Consider the following 21626-nt stretch of genomic DNA (forward strand, 5'->3'; position numbering starts at 1 on the left):
GTGTGTGTGTGTGTGCGCGTGTGTGTGAGAGAGAGAGATGTAGTTTTCAATACCTGGCAGAACAACAGAAGTGAAGTTTAGGTACAGAGGGCATAAACAGTCAGCAGTGTTATAGAAATCAAAATGTACACATTAGATTCTGCTTAGAGAACAATTTAATGCATGCTTAAAGAAGGGCAGAAACCCAATCACATATGATAGAACTACTACATATGCCTAGTGCAACTGATAGCACTTCAAATTTTATGCAGTCTGAAGAACTAGGTTCGCAGACTTTCTGCTACATTTTAAGACGTCCCCAGTCCCAAAGTACACACACACACTACAAGAATCATTTAGTTTCTGTGATCTTTATTGACCCTTGCACTATACCTATGCATATGAACACTTCCTGATGATCACCCGCTTTATTGCCATATTGGTAGCTGAAATACGTTAGCTATGTTTCTTTAAGAAAGGAAATAAACTGTTACAAACAGACATCAGTACTATGTGTTCACAAAAAAAACAACAAGCTAAGTGCTATATAAAAGATCAAAAACTGAACCAGACACTTCACAAGTACAACTCAAGAACCATTTACAAACTGTTGCTTTCAAGAGGCAATGGCACTTGATTACATTGTGAGAAACAGAAGAAATGTTTCATTATTTTACCAGAGGCCTGGTGCAATAATTTGTTAGTGATGCCACCAGGGTCTACTAAACAGTGTTTATCAACTATAATAGTGCAATTGCAAGGGAAATTAAGGTTGTTAACTAAAAAACACATACACTTGATGCACAAAAAAACCAAAACATCTTTCCATTTTCAAAGAATTTTTCTGGTTAATTTTTTTGTTTTTTAACAGTTTATTTAGTGCGTAGTCTCGCAACCTCTTACAAGTGAAGAGTCCACTGCATGACTAGCGTAATACTTGTTACTAAGGTAAATTTGGATTGAGCCTTCACTTTATTCAAGGGGAATTTTGAAATAGCTGCTTTACCGGTACCAGAAAAACTTAGCTTAACTGCAATAGTACAATGTCAAGTTCTTAGCAGAAGATATTTTCTCAGAATAATATTAAAATTTTCTTAAATATCTTGCCTCAGAGACTACTTATGCCATACTTATCTCCGAGACATATTGACCTCAAATGAAAGAAGTTTTCTATTACTGGTACAGATTTATTTCTGAAACTAATATTTTTTCTCCAGCAAATGATTGTCATTGTACATTCAAGACAAAATGTTGATTTTTGCATCGTATCTGAAGATTGATCTGCATTAACATATATATTTTATATTATATATAAAAATACTCATATCTACACCATAAATTAACTATGTTTTTCTTTTTAAGTCTTATGCTTTTGGCCAATTGGCCGTCTAACTGTGTCTATCTGTTTAGTTATTTAATCAAAGGTTGCCTTCACCAAGCATCATCTGTTATAATCATTCTCAATGACACTCAAACCGGGTAGTTTTTCATAACAAAATAAAAGGGCAGGTCAGTGATTACACCTTCTGAACACCGGACAATTTTCTGACTAACTTCTGCTTCAGAAATTTCAAAGTGAAACTCCATATTGTCTTGTAAATCTGACTTGCCTCTAAATCTTCAAAGTGTGCTCTTTCCCAGCTAGCTCATTTCAATTTAAAGACATTCTTATAGTAACAGAGGACACTGGGAAGGTTTCAGTGGTTCCATTTAAACTTCAATTTATCTCTGATTATTTCTATATGCTACCCACAACACTACCACTACATATTCTCAAGCGGTAGAACTGATTCTCTGTTGATTTCTGCGTTAAAAAGGGTAAATTCCTCATTTCACTGCATCAAGATTCAAATGCACATTTCTAGTTAGTAAAGGGGCAGTTGTGTGTTTATTTCTTCTAGATTAAACTATGTCTTCCTAGCTTCAAGATCACACAAATAGTACATAATCTTAAAATGATAATTAAGTTGAGAGGGTTGAAAAACAGCACCTTAGTTCATATATAGGAACCACACCATTTAACAATCAGCCTTTCCCTGGCAAAATTATGCTATAGGCTGGCAGGTATAATGTATCTACGTTATTCATTTATTTCATTCACTTCCAAGAGTCATTTGTTTTCTAGTTCTAAAATAATGTGAGAACAGATAACTAGAGATCTGACAATTACATTACATCAAAAATACACACCTGACGTGTAATTATCAATTTGTGGAGTGAAACAAGACAAAATCCTCCCTCTCCTGCCTATCAAGGAAAACTAATTACTTATTTCTGCTCTTGGTAAAGCAAACTATACTAAACTATATAGTAAATACCATGAAGAGATGTCACTTCACAAATTACATACAACTACCATTTCCAAGGAGACTGAAACACTTATAAAGTTATTCAGAAATAACCACAGCAGTGCTGGAGATTTTTCATTTCAGGAAATCAAAATTCACATACTTTTTTGTGATAAAGATTATGGAATACTCTGTACTTTGGGCCCAATTCTGCAATACTGATGTCTGTAACTCCCATCAGTTTCAATAGGAGATGCATAGACTTAAGGACTGCAGGATTGGGCCTTTCTATATATTGATAAATTCAATTTTTTTCTTTTACTCACCGAGACAATTTCATTTTATAATTAAAAACAGCAGCCCTCTATATGAACACTTTCCACTCTCTGAAAGCCAAGGTTGTAAGATATTTCAAGATTTCAAAATATATGTAGGTTATAAAATTTATTTATGTAAGCATTCAGATATGTATAGATGTAAAAGGTATTTAGATTTCCCAACAAGCTTCAACAAGTCTATATTATAACCTGGACAAAACATACGATTCAGAATCTACAACGGGCACAATTTAAAACAATGTAAAAGTGAAAAATTCTGTAGAAACAACAAACAAACAATTTAAAGCTTTATATGAGACAAGATGTGTTAAATTGAAATAAACCAAAAGTAGTACCATAATCAGAAAGCCAGCTTCCAAGTTGTAAACAGAGAGGGATGTAGGACAAACGAGGAAATTTGGATACACTGAGGTAACAAATAGCAGGTTTTCATAATAGGGCATTTACTATCTTTTACGTGACCTCTTCAAACACAAAATCAAACCAGAATCACTTGCCACATAATTGAAATTTTACATGAAATAAAGGCAACGCAATACTTATGGCCTGTCAATATTTACCTCCATAACATTATCTACAGAAGATTTGGTCATTTTGTACACACAGTGACTCCTTATACAGGTTTAAAGGGTTTTCAGTACAAAAATGACACTATATACAAATAGGTACACAAATCCAACAGAATGCATTTCTATCTCCCAAAGGAGTTATCCTTAAGCAAAATACCTGAGATTTCACAATATCCTCAGTGTCCTTATCACAAATGTAATATACATTGCAGATGTCATAAACAGACACTTCTTCTCTTAAATATGTGCACTATGGTTAAAAAAACTATAGGCTTAAGGAGCTGAAAACAACACCCCATCTGAGAGACTTCATTTCTTGCTGTTGCACATTCAGCAATGTCCTTTCACTGAAGAGCGGTCGATCAACACTTCCTCAATGCAGACACCACAGGGTGGCCTGTTGACTTTGAAAAATTCAAAACTCATACTTCAGTGAGACGAAAGTACTTCCTCCAGTCAGTGAATATCTGGAGAAGAAAAGAAATGGCTATTTTGGTCACTTTCAAACTCTTGTTACATAACAAGAATGATTAAAAAGTCATTAAATTGTGCTGTAAGTAGGAACTTAGAGCTTTCTTCCTTCAGGATCATACTTTGACCACACGTACTTTAAAAAAATATAACCAAGCTACAGACCTGAATATCATACAAATAAGACATGGCAAGTGCATAACTATGGTTTCTGTTCATCAGAATGACAACACTCAATCCTCAAATATCTTTTAATGGGTACACAATCATTTAATTAATCCTGTGTGTTTTCATTCAAAACCCCTACCTTGGGAAACTTGGTGTCTCCCACCTCAAATATTCTGGGTCACGAGAAGTTTTTTGAACTAGACCTGCCTCCCTCCCACCAAAAGAAAAATAACTTTCCCATTCCAAAGCTTTTTTTTTTTTTTTTTGGGGGGGGGGGAGTTAATACATTAAGCTTCACTAAATTTTAAAGAATATTATAGACCAGAATATGCTCTTTCTAATCACTACACCACAACCCGTTTATGAATTCTACTATTCCTCAGTGCTCACCACAACTCACTAGGGCTAGGTATTGTACTTTAAAATATAAAATCTTGTTAATGTCAAGAATACTGCGATCATCAGTGAAAAGATAATTTTAGGCATTAAAACGTGTAAAGAAAAGAACTTGATACTATAAAAAAACTACACTTTTGTTCAAAGATGGGATCAAATGGCAATAGTATTTAATATTCAAAGTATACTGAAGTGTACACAAATAAGTGATATCCTTTCACCTTCATAGATGTGTAGAGAGGAATATCTAAAATTAGTAACTTGGATCATCATTAATGATTTGGATAATGAAGTGAAGAGTATGCTTATAAAATTTGTGGATGACACCAACTTGGGAGGGATTGCAAGCATTTTGAAGGGCAGGACTAGAATTCAAATGACCTTGACAAACTGGAAAATTGGTCTGAAATCAACAAAAGACAAGTGTAAAAGTATTACACTTAGGAAGGAAAACTCGAATGCACAAATACAAAGAACTAGCTATACTACAGTATTGCACTGTGGTTATAGTGAATCACAAACTGAATATGAATCAACAAATACAATGCATTTGCAAAAAAGGCTGGTATCGTTCTGGGATCTATTAACAGGAGTGGCAATACATAAGACACGGAAGGTTATTGTCTCACTCTACTCGCACTGGTGACACCTCAGCTGGAGTAAAGTGTTCAGTTTTGGGCACCACACTTTGCCAATATCTTTTCTTACACTGGAGAATATAGAGGAGAGCAACAAAAATTATCAAAGGTTTAGAAAACGTGGTTTCTAAGGGGTATTATACTGTGACCAATTCTTCTCCATGTCCATTGAAGGTAGGACAAGAAGTAATTGGCTTAAACTGCAGCAGGGCAAGATTTAGATTAGATAACAGGAAAATCTTTCTAACTATAAGGATAGTAAGCACTGGAAAACACTTCCAAAAGGAGGTTATGGGATCCCTGTCACAGAGAGATTTAAGAACAGGTTAGACAAACATGTCAGAGTTTTGTCTAGGTATATTTGATCCTGCCTCAGCATGGGGAGCTGGACTTGCTGACCTCTCAAGGTCGTCTGCAGTCCTACATTTCTATGATTATCTCAAACTACACAAAAAAGGTGAATATGCCTGAAAAAAACCTGTTATTCAAATGCAAAAACATTTTTCTGATGGGAGTCTAGTTTTAAAGTCTTAAAATTTTTTTTGTAAAGACTTTTTGATCTCAGGCTTACTCAGCTTCAAACTGCTAACAGAGCATGGATAGCAGATTATCCTACACAGAGGGGGCTAAAAATTATGCAAAGTCTCTGATAAACCTTTTCAACTTTTCTTATGACAGCAGGGTCAACTTAATAAAGTTGATAAACTTAATAAACTTTATAAACTTAAAAAGTGGTCAACTTAATAAAAATTACTTTAAAATGTATCGCATTAAAAATTGAAAATGTATTTAAAAGAAAGAAGAACTGGTTTTACATTTTAGGAATATTAATTATTTTAAACTACAAAACCATTGTGTTAATACGTATCATTAAATGACTAATAATACAACGAATTTCTTTGATGTAATTTATACAGCATCATAAAATTAAATAGCAATGTACAAATGCAGGTAAAGACAGTCCCTACTGCAAACAATTTACAATCACAGTAAGATAAGAAAAAAGACAAGACCCTGAACAACAGATAAGTAAAGTAAGATTAAAGCAAGTATTATGATGAGAAGAGGGATTGCCTGAAGGTATATAACAGAGGGATTCAGATGAGGAGTTAAACCAACCTCTAAGGGATATGTATTAAAAAGGGGTGTGATTAATCATAGTTAACTTACGTAATTAACTAAAAAAATTAATCACAATTAATCACAGTTTAATCTCACTGTTAAACAAAGAATACAATTGAAATTTATTGTATATTTTGGATGTTTTTCTACATTTTCAAATATACTGATTTCTATTACAACACAGAATACAAAGTGTGCAATGCTCACTTATATTATAAGCAGCAAAGAGTCCTGTGGCACCTTATAGACTAACAGACATATTGGAGCACGAGCTTTCGTGGGTGAATACCCACTTCGTTGGATGCATCCGATGAAGTGGGTATTCACCCACGAAAGCTCGTGCTCCAATACTTCTCTTAGTCTATAAGATGCCACAGGACTCTTTGCTGCTTTTACAGATCCAGACTAACACGGCTACCTCTCTGATACTTAACTTATATTATATTTGATTACAAATATTTGCACTGTAAAAACGATAAACAAAAGAAATTGTATTTTTCAATTCACCTCATAAGTACTGTAGTGCAATCTCTTTATCATGAAAGCACAACTTAATTTTTTTTGTTACATAATTGCACTCAAAACAAAACAATGTAAAACTTTAGGACATACAAGTCCCCTCAGTCTTACTTCTTATTTAGCCAATCGCTAACATGAAAAAGATTGTTTACATTTACAGGAGATAATACTGCCCACTTCTTAATTACAATGTCATCTGAAAGTGAGAACAGGCATTCGTATGACACTGTTGCAAGATATTTACGTGCCAGATGCGCTAAAGATTCATATGCCTATTGATGCTTCGGCAACCGTTCCAGAGGAAATGCTTCCATGTTGATGACGCTCATTAAAAAAATAATGTGTTAATTAAATTTGTGACTGAACTCATTGGGGAAGAATTGTATGCCTCCTGATGTTTTACCCATATTCTGCCATAGATTTCATGTTATAGCAGTCTTGGATGACGACTCAGCACGTTATTCATTTTAAGAACACTTCCATTGCAAAATTTGACAAAATGCAAGGAAGATACCAATGTGAAATTCCTAAAGATAGCTACAGAACTCGGTCCAAAATTTAAGAATTTGAAGTGCCTTCCAAAATCTGAGAAGGATGAGGTGTAGAGCATGCTTTCAGAAGTCTTAAAAAAGCAACACTTTGATGCGGAAATTACAGAACCCAAACCATCAAAAAAGAAAATCAACCTTCTGGTAGTGCCATCTGATTCAGATGATGAAAATAAACATGAGATGGTCCACACTGCTTCGGACAGTTATTGAGCAGAACCTGTTGTCAGCATGGACGCATGTCCTCTGGAATGATGGCTGAAGCATAAAGGGACATTAATCTTTACTGCATCTGGCACGTAAATATCTTGCAACGCCAGCTACAAACAGTGCCACGCAAATGCATTCTTTCAGGTGACCCTGTAAACAAGAAGCAGGCAGCATTTTCTTCTGCAAATGTAAACAAACTTGTTTGTCTGATGGATTGGCTGAACAAGAAGTAGGACTGATTGGATTTGTAGGCTCTAAAGTTTTACACTGTTTTATTTTTAATGCAGTTTTTTTTGTACATAATTCTACATTTGTAAGTTCAACTTTCATGATAAAGAGACTGCACTACAGTACTTGTATTAGGTAAATTGAAAAATACTATATCTTGTTTTTTATAGTGCAAATATTTGTAATAAAAAATAAGTATTAACAGAATACTGTACCACTTTGTATTCTGTTTTGCAATTGAACTCAATATATTCGAAAATGTAGAAAACATTCAAAAATATTTAAATCAAAGGTATTCCATTATTATCAGCACAATTAATCGCGATTAATTTTTTTATTCACAATTACTTTTTTAAATCACTTGACAGCCCTAGCATTATATAGTAATTCTTTATACTTGTTTCTTATAATTATAGACAAACATATTACAACTCAAATTCTTCCTGTGCAAAATTTGGCTTATGTCAATACAGTACAAAAACTGATTAGCTGATATACATATTTAGCTGTGAAATATTCGTTTTCCAGAGGTTTTTTATACACAGCATTTCCTACTGTTTGAAATATTCTAATAGTGGGTGGGTTTCTGAATGGCTCATCTGCTGCTGCAATGCACAGGCGTAAGAGGTCATGCTCAGCAACATTCTTTGTCCTTAATATTAATTTAATATGCCTTTTTTTTTTTAGGTGACTGGTTTTGTTCATTCTCTAGACAAGTTTACTACTAATAAACTTGAACTGCATCAAATCAGATTTACACTAGACTTTATAAAGCTATTACATATTTTACCAAATTTGCATTTGTTTTTTAATTTTATTAGTAAACATATAGTGGTTGGTCCTACAGAAACTCTTTGAAACATGTAAAATTCATCCCAATGCAGCCATTGATGTTCAGTTACTATCAATATAATTGGAGATTTTTGTAAAAAAATAAAATTAAGTTTTGAGTATATGTGGCCCTTTTTAAATTATGTAGAACTTTATTTATAAAGAAATAATCAATTTCAATATACAAATTTAAATTCAGCCACAGTTACGTTTCTCAAACCAGAGTATGAACAAATGCTTCACATATAGAAATATTAATGGTTTCTTCATTAAACTCCACTTTAGATGGAACCCAAGATATATTGGTATATTGCCAAAACAGATATGTATTATAACTGGGTTCCAGGCATTGAGATTATTTTTTTTTAAAGTATATTATTATACAAACACACTAAGGGCTCAATTTGCATACCCTTAACCACAAGTGGTCTTTAACTTTAATGAGATTGCTTAGACAAGTAGGAACTATTCACATGAGCACCCAGGTCCTAAATACAAGAGTATCTGTATTAAGGCAGAAGAATTTAAAATAATGATGCAAAAAATACGGAGGTCCAAAAATCAAGGGAACCATAGTTATTCATATCCACAACTTATTACTTTTATGTTAAGATGGAAGACTTTTTGAAAATTTGTTGATATGCTTATACAATCTCTGTCATGCAGAACTGTTCCAGCAGCAGTTTGAGGACCATAAACCTTGACACACTCTCTTAATCTCAATGAGCATTTTCTTTGTGATGAAAGGTGGAAAAATCTTATTACGGTAAACATACTGGACAATGGTAATGAACATTATTGTGCACTCTGCATAGTATTTTTTTTAAATTGCTTTCAACTATTATCCTGGATTTTTTTAGTGTTTTTAAATATTGGTAAAGGGCACACAATTCATTGATGTATCCTTATTAGACCACTTTGAAACATATTTCTTTTGGGCACTAGTTATTTTAGCAACTAAAGAGAGTTAGTTTGAACTTTTCCAAAATTTCACTTTTGGACAGAAGGCACGAGTGGAAAGAGAATGATTCACAAGTTCACAACCAGAAAAGAAGAGGGTTTTAAAATGCAAACAGTTTTTACCTTTAATTATCGTGGGCACAACAGCACTTTCTATTTTATTTTCATGTAATATTTAATACATTCCCCACACACACATTTCCACTGAGCTAGTATCTTGAAATTTGGAACTCACATTCATTATAGACCAATGAGTAAAGGAAATTTCCAAATTTGATATTTGACCTCTTCCTTTTCTACCAGGAGACAGCAGAGGTCAACAGTCATGAATGTAAATTATTCAAATACTCTTTTTAAAATATATACATACACCCCACAGCCCACTAATCCAATCTCTCCTGGGACTATATCCCACATTGCAAATCTCTGATCAGTTTCGTATCCTTACTATTTAAAAAGAAAAAGTTCATTTTTATGTAACTCATAGTAGTGTTCTTTTTCTGGTTTGGCTTTGCAGACAATACATTAAATATACAGTATGCAGTGTGTGAAAGTGAGTATATATAATGAAGATAGGAAAAAGAAATTTAAGTTCCTAATAGGCTAAGAATTTTTTTATTAAACAATTACGTTTTCATAAACAAAGTAAAAGCACATCAGAAAATATTTTATCTTTATAATACAGAAATATCAGTCGGTACTTGTATTTTACAAAATACTTGGCAAATATTAAAGTAAGTCTTGCAATTTTCTGTAAGTCTTTATGCAGAAGTATTTTTATTGTTACCTCTGAAGCCTCTGTACAAGCTGCGATACCATGGTATCTGAAATGCCTGGACAAGCCTCCTCAGCTAAATAAATAGCTTCTCTCAGTTCTTCGATGGACCCCATGTTGTCACCATATGCCTGAGTTTTCTCTTTCAACTAAAAAAAAGGCAAAACTACATTAACAATGTAATTATCTGACAAATATTTGAACATGTAATATTATGTGTTAATTTCTCTGTTTCCACAGAACTAGACTCCTGAAAATTAGTACTTTTTTTTTAATGTTATCATTAAAAAGTCTAGCTAGAGAAACACACTATTTGTAATTAGAGATTTTTATCGCAGGTCAGTAAAAAAGCAGTCTAAGCATTCACAAAAATAAGGTGGTCATGTGGGATGTGAAACCCCCAACCCAAGAAACCAAGGATCATCTGAGGTCACCAGCAATTCTATTTTCCAGATTTTAGAAAGGTGCTGTTGCATACAAAGTAAGAGTTAGTCTTAGGGTATGTCTACACTATGGGATTATTCCGATTTTACAGAAACCGTTTTTTTAAAACAGATTGTATAAAGTCGAGTGCACACAGCCACAATAAGCATATTAATTCGGCGATGTGCGTCCATGTACCGAGGCTAGCATCAATTTCCGGAGCGTTGCACTGTGGGTAGCTATCCCGTAGCTATTCCATATTTCCCGCAGTCTCCCCCGCCCACTGGAATTCTGGGTTGAGATCCCAATGCATGTGTCATAAACAGATGGTTAAGGGTTAATGTTTCTTTTACCTGTAAAGCCTTAAGAAGCTCAGTGAACCTGGCTGACACCTGACCAAAGGACCAATAGAGGGACAAGATACTTTCAAATCTTGGTGGAGGGAAGTCTTTGTTTGTGCTTTTTGTTTGGTTCATTGTTCGCTCTCGGGACTGAGAGGAACGGGACATGATTCTAGGTTCTCCAATCTTTCTGAATCAGTCTTTCATGTTTCCAAATAGTAAGTAATAGCAGGCAAGGCGGATTAGTCTTATGTTTGTTTTCTCAACTGGTAAATGTGTCTTTTTGCTGGAAGGATTTTTACCTCTGTTTGCTGTAACTTTGAATCTCAGGCTAGGGGGGAGAGTCCCTCTAGTCTATATGAATCTGAGTATCCTGTAAAGCATTTTCCATCCTGATTTTACAGAGATAATTTTTACCTTTTCTTTCTTTAATTAAAAGCTTTCTGTTTAAGAACCTGATTGATTTTTCCTTGTTTTAGAATCCAAGGGATTGAGTCTAAACTCACCAGGGATTGGTGGGGGGGAAAGGAGGGGGATGGTTAAATTCTCCTTGTTTTGAGACCCAAGGGGTTTGGGTCTTGGGTTCTCCAGGGAAGGTTTTCGGGGAACAGAAGTGTGCCAGACACAGACATCTGGCTGGTGGCAGCGTACCAAATTTAAGCTAGTAATTAAACTTAAAAGTGATCATGCAGGTCCCCACTTCTTGAACCCTAAAGTACAAAGTGAGGAAAAAACCTTGACAGCATGATGGGGCAAAAACAGTGTCGCGGGTGATTCTGGGTAAATGTCGTCACTCAATCCTTCCTCTGTGAAAGCAACAGCAGACAATCATTTTGTGCCCTTTTTCCCTGGATTGCCCTGGCAGACGCCATAGCTTGGCAACCATGGAGCCCGTTTTGCCTTTTGTCACTGTATGTGTACTGGATGCTGTTGACAGAGGTGGTACTGCAGTGCTACACAGCAGCATTAATTTGCCTTTGCAAGGTAGCAGAGGCATTTACTATCCCTATTGCATCATCTGCCATTGTAAATTGGCGATGAGATGATGGTTATCAGTCATTTTGCACCATTTGCATTTGGAAGTTGACGATGATGGTTATCAATCCTTTTGTACTGTCTGCTGCTGTCATGGGTGCTCCTGGCTGGCCTTGCTGAGGTCGGCCGGGGGTACATGGACAAAAATGGGAATGACTCCCCGGGTCATTCCCTTCTTTATGTTTTGTCTAAAAATAGAGTCAGTCCTGCCTAGAATGTGGGGCAAGTGTACTAGAGAACCAGAGAGCACAGCTGCTTCGGGTCAGAGCCGCAGAGATCCTGTAGAAATGATGAGCTGCATGACATTCTAGGGGATGCCCCTGCAACACCACCACCCATTGATTTCGTCCTCCCCAACCCTCTTGGGCTACCGTGGCAACATCCCCCCATTTGAGTGATGAAGTAATAAAGAATCCAGGAATAAGAAACACTGAGTTTTTAGTGAGATAAAATGAGGGGGAGGCAGCCTCCAGCTGCTATGGTAGTCCAGGCAGGACATTAAGGGGAGGGGGGGAGAGGAGCGCAGTCTCCAGCTGCTATGATAGTTCAGGGAGTACAGAACCTTCTTTAGACATGAAGGGGGTGGGGGGCTGATGGAACTCGGCCTCCAGCTGCTATGATGAGGACGGTTACCAAGCCTTCTGTACCGTCTGCCGGGAATGACCAGGAGTCATTCCCATTTTTACTCAGGTGCCCCTGGCTGACCTCACCGAGGCCAGCCAGGAGCACTCACGGGCTGATGATGATGGATACCAGTCATTTTGCACCGTTTGCCACTGGGAAGGAGATGCTGGTGTTCAGTGCTGCAGCACCCCGTCAACCAGCAGTATGCAGTAGACATAGGGTTACACTGAAAAAAGGCGAGAAACGATTTTTTTCCCTTTTCTTTCGGCGGGGGAGGGAAGGGTGTAAATTGAATACATACACCCTGAAACACCTGGGAAAATGTTTTTGACCCTTCAGGCATTGGGAGCTCAGCCAAGAATGCAAATACTTTTCGGAGACTGCGGGGACTGTGGGATAAGCTGGAGTCCTCAGTACCCCCTCCCTCCCTCCATGAGCGTCCATTTGATTCTTTGGCTTTCCGTTACGCTTGTCACGCAGCACTGTGCTGAGTCCCTGCTGTGGACTCTGCTATCATAGCCTGGAGATTTTTTCAAATGCTTTGTCATTTCATCTTTTGTAACTGAGCTCTGATAGAACAGATTTGTCTCCCCATACAGCGATCAGATCTAGTATCTCCCGTACGGTCCATGCTGGAGCTCTTTTTGGATTTGGGACTGCATCGCCACCCATGCTGATCAGAGCTCCATGCTGGGCAAACAGAAAATGAAATTCAAAAATTCACGGGGCTTTTCCTGTCTACCTGGCCAGTGCATCCAAGTTCAGATTGCTTTCCAGAGCGGTCACAATGGTGCACTGTGGGATACCGCCCGGAGGCCAACACCGTCGAATTGTGGCCACACTAACCCTAATATGACACGGCAATATCGATTTCAGCTCTACTCCCCTCGTCGGAGAGGAGTACAGATATCCTTTTAAAGAGCCCTTTATATCGATATAAAGGGCTTCATTGTATGGATGGGTGCAGGGTTAATTCAGTTTAATGCTGCTAAATTTGGTTTAAATGCGTAGTGTAGATCAGGCCTTACTAATTTTGTACTACACTTTGTACTTTCATAGCACCTTCCATGCAAGGATTTCACAGCACTTTAAAAAGTTAGTTCGCTGAGTATCTGTTACACAATAACTGAACATTGCAGATGCCCAATTCTAAAATTTCAGTGAATGTTCTAGGTCTCACTGAACAGAATCCTATTTATTTTGGTTCAAATCAGAACACTGGAAAAAGCCTAGGTCAGAGGAAAATCAGGTCCCCCACGTCCCCTGATGCTGCAGGAATGGAATCTGCTGCTGCCTACACATGAGAAGCAGCAGCTTAACTTGCTGCATTCAGAGTATCTGTAGTTTGGATTCTAATAGGAATCAAAAAATCTTACAGGCAGAGTGCATAAGGAGCTAAATGGGGATAAGAGTGGAGTAGCAAGGAACACGTGAGGGAGAAAGGGAAGCAGGAGGGATGAGAGAGATGGGGCAGTGGTGATGGGGGGAAGCAGGGACCCAGAGGGGAGTGAGGAAGTGGACTTGCTCTTAGGGGGGAAGAGAGGATGGCTAAGCAGAGACCCACAAGGAAATCAAGTGGTGAGGAGTGGTGGTGATGATGGGGGATGCAGGAATCCAAAGGCAGGGAACCAGGTGTGTGGCTGTGAAAGCAGGAAACCAGGATAGGGAGAGTGGAAATTGGGGAGAGGAAAAACGCAGGGCCCAAGAGGGATGGTAGAAATGGGATGGGGAAATTGCAGTTCTGGGAAAGAGGGGGGACACATACACACAGTGCCCCTGCCATGGGATGAAATACAGTCCATGACATGAGGGTGGGGAGAAGAGATGGGAACAGACAGAACCCCTGGCATGAGAGATGAAGTGAGGGGAGCAGCAGGGAGCCCCTGAAATAGAGGGGCATAGGAGGGTGGCACACAGGGAACTTGTGGTGGGAAACCCCCTAATAAATTTAAGACCCAACATCCCCATGAGGAAGGAAAATGCTATTCACCATTTTACAGATGAGGATGACAAGTTGACTCTCCGCTGAGTCGGAATAAGCTTTGGTGCAGAGACCACCCTTCTGGGTAAGTATCTGCTCTACTGTGTATGCTTGCTACGTGGCATGGAAACCTTCCAGGAGCCTCCTCAAGACCGGAGCTCCTTTGATTAGGAAAATACTTTTGGTGCCCTCTGTTTTTTCCACCCACAGGGGAAGGACAGTTGTAAAGATTGAAACACGGTTTAAAAGAAAATCTTGTCCTTATTCTACAGCAATGCTAGGGTAGGAAAGGACTGCTTAATGATATCAAATACAGTTCTATAGGTATTTTTTAAGTAACTGACTCTACATTATGTCTGTATTCCCCTTCATATGTAAATATACTTATAAAAAAATTAAAGAAACATTCCACAGAATATCTGCATAAAATAGTTTGTTAGATTCCAGTACAAGTTCAGCATTTATACTTCAGGGCTTTGAACTTTTTATACTCTCTTAGCCTAGTCCATCAAGCAGACGTTGGGGAGAAGTGAGGCGCTGAATGCAGATTAGACAAAAAGACCCAACAACAGAAAAAATTGGTGCACTGCAGTCCAAGCAGTAACACACACCTCCCCTCTTTATTGAATTGTCTCCCAGCTTTATTTTCTCTCCTCATTCTCTTCAGTTAGTGTAAGTGATGTGGTTGCTCTGCACAAATGAGCATTGCTGTAAACAAACCAGGAAAGAAACAGCAGGAACAGATGAGACACTAATAAACCAGAATGCTACTGCTGGACCATAAGGAGAGTTAACCTATCAGTTATAGTATCCTTGGATATACCAAAGAGACATATACAGAGATATTAGAAATAACTAAGTTTTCAGAGGCAGCTTACCTCCACAAATAAAGGAGATATAATTGCAGATAAACACTGAGACAAAGGACGCCTGGGGGTATCTTTTTCCTTTAAGAGAAAAAAGAGTGACAGCTGTAATAGAGTGAGCGCGATTAACATTTACATTGTAGCTTCAAAATTACCTTAACTGAGCCTGAGCTATTTGATTTCTGAAAACGCATCCTCATTGCTTTCTATATATTTGTTTCAGAAAAAACCTAGTTCTAATATACTATATATAAAAACACAAAAATGGGTATGTAAACATGCATACATATGAACTAATTCATGTAGTACATTACGTTTTAATATCATCTATCAAAGTATGTGTAAAGTGATTACATTATGTGTGGGTGTGAATTCAATATGAAGAATAATTAAAGAGTAGGATTTTGTATGACAAAAGTGCATTACATAATAATGTTTCTCCAAGAATGTATAGTGAAGCTTACTAAAAATGAGAAAACTCTGATCCTATGCCCAATGTCTTGACACATGCAGATACAAAATGCTAAGTCAACCATAATAAAACATTTAAAAACAACATCACACATATTTACAAAAAATCAAACTGTAAGAGTGAAAAGGTATTTCAGGATGAAATCATATTGATAAGAGCTGTTCAATATAAGCAACAATTGTAATCTATATGATTTTAAAAGACTTTTTGCAGATTTTTGAATATTTAAACTGTCAAAGGAGTATCTTAAGTGAAACAAAATTTGAAAAAATGTTGGATGACTGAACTAGATTAGCATGTTTAGGAGGTATATCTTTCTAGTATTGTTTTTAGCATTAAACATTAAATACAGTACCTTATTACTTTCTAGTTTCTGTGGCTGGGCTGCTCCATTCTCTACATTCTTGGGGTCTTTTTCTCTGATTGTAAAGATCCAGTCCCCTGAATCGCGACCACCTGTGGCCTGGCCATCGGTTTCACTTTAAAAAAAAAATACTAAGACATTTCAGAATTTTTCCTTTACTACGTTAGTAATATTGATTTAGTAATGCCAAAAAAAGCTTAAAACCTTCAGATTTGAGAGTGAATTTAGAACACCATGCTTTTCAGGCCAGTGAAAACAAGGCAATGTGGTAAGAATGATTAGGTTGGGTCTTAAGTAAAGATTTTGTTTAAATATTGAAGATGTTTTTCTGTATATTAAATAAAGATTATAGAGAAAGACGTGCATTCATTTACTACCTCTGACAATGATTTCCCAAGCTGAATGACACCAATGATATTACTTTTTAGCAGTATAACAGATGCCAGCAGAGGGCTCCAAATTACAGTAAAGTTGGCAAAGTTTTGGGGAAGTTTGAACACACAAATTCAGTCAGTGTTCATTTAGCATTGTAGTAGGCTATGCAGAGAACCCAGATAAGAACAAGTCAATGTCTTATTTATTTATTTAAATTTAAAATAATAAATATGCCTCTCTAACGGTCTAGATGCCCTAACAATTATATAATCAATACAATTAAATTAAATCTCAGCTGCGTTAAAATCATCAGTTCCACAGTAACTCAGCCAACCACCAAGCCAATGCTCCCTTTAAGCTGCACAGCAGTCTGGTAATGGCTGCGCAACTCAGGTGGCTCCCAGTGCAACCAGCACGCTGCCTGCCAGGCCCTCTTATTGGAACTTAGGGTGGGTCCTCTCTGCACCACAGAAAGCCCAGGACCAGCAGAAAAGGTAAAGAGCTTAATATGCTGCAGGGGGAGTGGCAGACACTCCCAGCTGGTAGGACCTACATAGGGTCCTGCTCTGTCTATTGGCCCAGGAGCTCCTCTGGAACCCACAGAGGCTCCTCTCCGCACCACAGAAAGCCTGAGAGCAGGGAGGGTAAGGAGTGGAGGGGGAGGGAGCCCAGTCAGCCAGCATAGGGTCCCACTCCACCTGCCAGGCCCTCCTGCTGCAACACTTGGCAGCTCCTCTCAGCCTGGCAGGGAGCTATAGTGCAGGGAGAGGGGGCCTGCGCAGTTGCTGCTGATGGGGTAGGGGTACACAGTCCGTACCCTCTTACATGCTCCAGGCTGTGAAGGCAAATCCCTCCTGGGGGAGGGAGAGGAGAGAAAAGAAGTGGGATTGGATCTGGGGCAGAGAGGGACAGGAGCAGGGCTCGAGCCAGCAGAGATGGGTAATGATTGTGGGGAGGCAGACAACTAGGGGAGTTCCACCAGTCTTGCAATTGGGAGCCAGGAGTTAGAATCCTGCACAGATGATATCTTTGGGGAATTCCAAGATACTTATATTGGTACCATAAGAAAAAGCATTGATTTCAATAGTTAACCTGTGGCACGGTCATAAGTCTTGTTACTCAGTACAGCACAGGAATATAAGATACATTTAAAGTAACTTGGTGTGATATTAAACCTCTTCAGCCCAATATTTAACAGAATGGAAGATGCCGTGACTAATTACAAACTGGGCAATTTAAATGAATAGATTGGAGAGACGAAGGTCTATCTAAACATGATGAAAATATGATATGCACAACTGAATACAAAAGAAATCTAGAGGAAATGTTGCTCCTGCCTCTTAGTCATCTGGGAAACACATCCTCAGCCTTTTCTAAAAACCGTCTCAAAACAGATATCTTTTGCAGCATGCCCCCAAAGTTGCCAAATTAGGCAACTTTTGGAGCAAGGCAGGGTGCAAGTTCCAGAGTCTCAAAGCCCTCCCAGAGAAAGGCTTTCCAGCTGCTCTCTCATAATGAGGGGATCTCGCTTCAGTGTTTCTGCTGATTACAGTTGTGGTAATACAGCATGGGAAGAGAGGCAATCTCTTATTTAGGATTTTATAGTTCATAAACACCTTAAACTCTACCCAGAGACCAATGGGCAGATACTGCAGAACCTGCCATAGTGCCTTCAAGGGGTCCAGAAGCCCTTTATTTCTCAGAAACGCAATGCGTGCTGGGCTCATTGCAGAAAAACACCTCAAAGAGTTTGTGTAATTTCTCTGCAATGTCAGAGATTTCAATCTCCAGTGTGTCTACTATCCTCAAAAAGAGGTACTGAAAGGCCTTAAAATCATTTGGTGCTGATGCCAGGCAGGGCCAGCTCCCGCATTTTTGCTACCCCAAGCGGTGGGGGAAAAAAAGCTGCGATTGGCAATACTTCAGTGGCATTTTTACCGCCGCCGCTTCTTTGGCAGCAATTCGGTGACTTAGGGATCCGCCACTGAATTGCCGCCAAAGACCCAGACACATGCTGACCCTTTCCATTGTCCACCCCAAGCACCTGCTTGCTGTGAAGTGGATCACTGGTGTCTCTGTACCTCGGATCCCTGCTCCTCCTTACAGTTGTATGTCTGGGGTCTCACCAGTGATGCTGTGGAAGAGAGTTATCTTCTCCTCTTCGGGGGTTGCACAGTTCCTTAGAACTGTAGCCTATTTTCCACAAGTAGTACCAAAAAGGCCACAGTGGCATCCCAAAAGGGCCACAGAGGGGATGGCCAGTATTCGGACTGCAGTTTACCCCTTGCAGAGAGGGACTAGACCAAAGGCTAAGTGGGCCACAGCAGCAAGTGGATGAACTAGAGACAGTCAATTCCCCCAGAAGGGGGAAGAAAGCAGAGTGGGGCACAGCCATGCCCAGAGGAGGATGCCGTGGTTCAGGGAGCAACATGGGTCTTAGAGGTGGAGCAGAAGTGATGGTGGTGAGGCACCACTAGAGGAAGGGGCACCAGCAACCAAGAGCCAATTCTCAGCACAACCACCAGGAGGTGCCGAGGTGGTGAGTCCCACCCTGTCACTGCCCATGAGGAAATTTTGTCTTCAGAATAGGGTTTGAATAGTATGCAGTAAATGAGACCTGGAACCACACATTGAACAATAAGAAAAAAAACAAGATATTGAACAGGTCAGAGAACCACAAACACAGTTACATGTGGGAAAGAGAAGAGACTGTTCATGATAATTACAAGATATTGTATCCTTGCTTTGCACTGTTCATGTTTTTCAAATAAGGTGTTAATACACATTGCTTCAAAGCTGTTAACAGTGACGTGACAAACCTGCTGCCACCTTGCTCTATCGTGGGCTGTTGCTTTCCAGTTGCTGTGGTCCACCTGACATGCTTTCAACTTTGATTTCAGTGTGACTTTATATTGTTTGTACTGGCCTCCATGAGAAAGGTGTTTGTAGCTGACCATCAAATATAGCGCTGAGTATTCTCAAGTCAGCCATGCCAACGAGATGCTCAGACCAATCAGCTGAACTTTCATGAGCATGCTCTGAATGCCAGATATCCAACGATTAAGGACTTTGGTATTAGAATCCTGCCAAGTATTTGACCATGCAAACAGATTAAAGACATTTTGAGACATTTACCTTTACACTCAACAAGATGCGAGAAAGTGTACAGCATCGAAAAATCCTGCACTCGAGAGAGATTGACTAAATGATTTCACTCTGATATTTTTATTCTCTTTATAAAATCTTGAATACAATTAGCTTTTTCAGTATATATTTGTTTAGAAGTACCCATCAAATGGCAGAATTTCTCAACTCAAATTACCTGTTCCTATTATCTTCTCCTTTCCACCAATCACAAAAAGAAGGAAGGCACTAGTAGTACACCTGTACCTCGATATAACGCTCTCCTCGGGAGCCAAAAAATCTTACCGCATTATAGGTGAAACGATGTTATATCAAACTTGATTTGATCTGCTGGAGCACGCAGCCCCCCTAGAGCACTGTTTTACTGCGTTATATCCAAATTCGTGTTATATCGGGTGGCGTTACATCAGGATAGAGGTGTACTTTAATCTGTTCAGGTTCTTATTCTACGCTCATCGTAACAGCACCTGAACATCTTCATAGCAGTACCAGTAGAAAATTTATTCTCCATGAGTTCCCCTCTAACATCTTTCCTGGCTTCAGTGGATGTACCTGTAGTGCCACCAGGAGCAACTATTAATACTCTCTGTTCATGAGCCGAGCCAACCCAATTTTCTCCAGTTCTCCCTAGGGAAAGGAAGTCTCACCGAAAGGCATATTTCCTGAAGGCGTTTCTAAAAGTTAAGACAGCAGAAAATGATCCCCCTCCTTCTCTCTCTATGCCTCAGAGTGAAGAAACAGATTTCCCTTCACCATCATGACCTTAAGTATATCAATTCCTACAGCCCTAATGACCTTGTTGCCAGTATTTGGAAGCCTTAATTGTGAACGTTCATACTTTAAAACTGAGCATCCATCAAAATAACATCTGGGGAAGTGCAAACCACGTCCCAAAGATCCCTAACAAATCATTCAGCACAACCAAGAAAGATTAGACTTGATATTCCTACTATTGCTAAGATAAGAAACAAACAGAAGAGCACCCCTCCCCCTTTTTAAATTTACTTTTAGGACCTCTTTAGACAAGATCATCAAAGAAGCGTAAGAGAGCAAACCCTAATTTTTTGTCCTTTACAAGTCCCGTTTATCTTCTTGGTTTCTTCTTGATTTTTAAAACACCAGAAATGTACTTGCACATTCTTTAGCTTTCAGTTGCTGATACGTACTCTCAATCTTAACTTCAGGTTAAGAGAGTTGGTTTAATTTAGTCATGAAGATAATTTATTTTTTGTACTTTCTAGTACGACAGAAAAAAGAGTGTGTGCTGAGCACTGTATGACTGAAACTAACAGTTTGAGATGCCAGACCAGATGGAGCAAACTGTTTGCAGCATGAAATATTACAAAACACACCCTTCCTCAACAAAAAAATTAAATAGTTTATAATTAGTCTTCTTTCACCTTTCTGGGCTTGAAAGCCCTCAAAACATTTCAATTAAGTTTTTAATTTCACATGCCTGGTGAGCCCAACATTTTTTAAATAAAGAACATCAGCTAACTAGACAAGATAATACACAACTACTTGAGAAAATTCTCCTCCTCTGTTCCTGTGTTTACAGTTATGTTATAGATTCAACAAACTTACGCATCCGATTCTTCAGAGCTGGAGTCATCATGGCTCTGTTCAGACTTCCACCTCTTGTGCCTATCAATGAGTTCTGCCAGGAAGGATGTTTTCTTTGCATTTCGTATTATGAATTTGTGTTTCAAGAGCTCCTTTGCTGTTGGTCTCTTAAAAATAAAAATTAATTGTAAGCTACAGTCTAACTTTTTTTCTCTATATTTGAAACAGCTGAGATGACTCACATATCGTGATTTGAAAAATGAAAGAGGAAAACTCATGACAAATAATATAATCAGAAACTTTAATGGCTTAATACTAAACACAGAAACGTAGAGTGGAAGGGACCTAAAGAGGTTATCTAGTCCAGACCAGCACCAAGCATACCTACAACCATTCGT

At 38.4% G+C, this 21626-nt stretch overlaps 1 protein-coding gene across 1 annotated transcript in view; it reads right to left on the bottom strand.

Moving 5' to 3' along the window:
- Positions 1–331: 331 nt before the first annotated feature.
- STK24 (serine/threonine kinase 24) overlaps positions 332–21626 on the bottom strand; it is a 123450-nt gene continuing 102155 nt past the window's right edge. The window contains 5 exon segments of the mRNA XM_030567737.1: positions 332–3641; positions 10053–10189; positions 15323–15391; positions 16138–16261; positions 21250–21395. Coding sequence (XP_030423597.1) covers positions 3590–3641; positions 10053–10189; positions 15323–15391; positions 16138–16261; positions 21250–21395 — 528 coding nt within the window. The 3' untranslated portion in view covers positions 332–3589.

Source organism: Gopherus evgoodei, chromosome 1 (assembly GCF_007399415.2).
Source record: "Gopherus evgoodei ecotype Sinaloan lineage chromosome 1, rGopEvg1_v1.p, whole genome shotgun sequence".
Classification (NCBI taxonomy): Eukaryota; Metazoa; Chordata; order Testudines; family Testudinidae; genus Gopherus; species Gopherus evgoodei.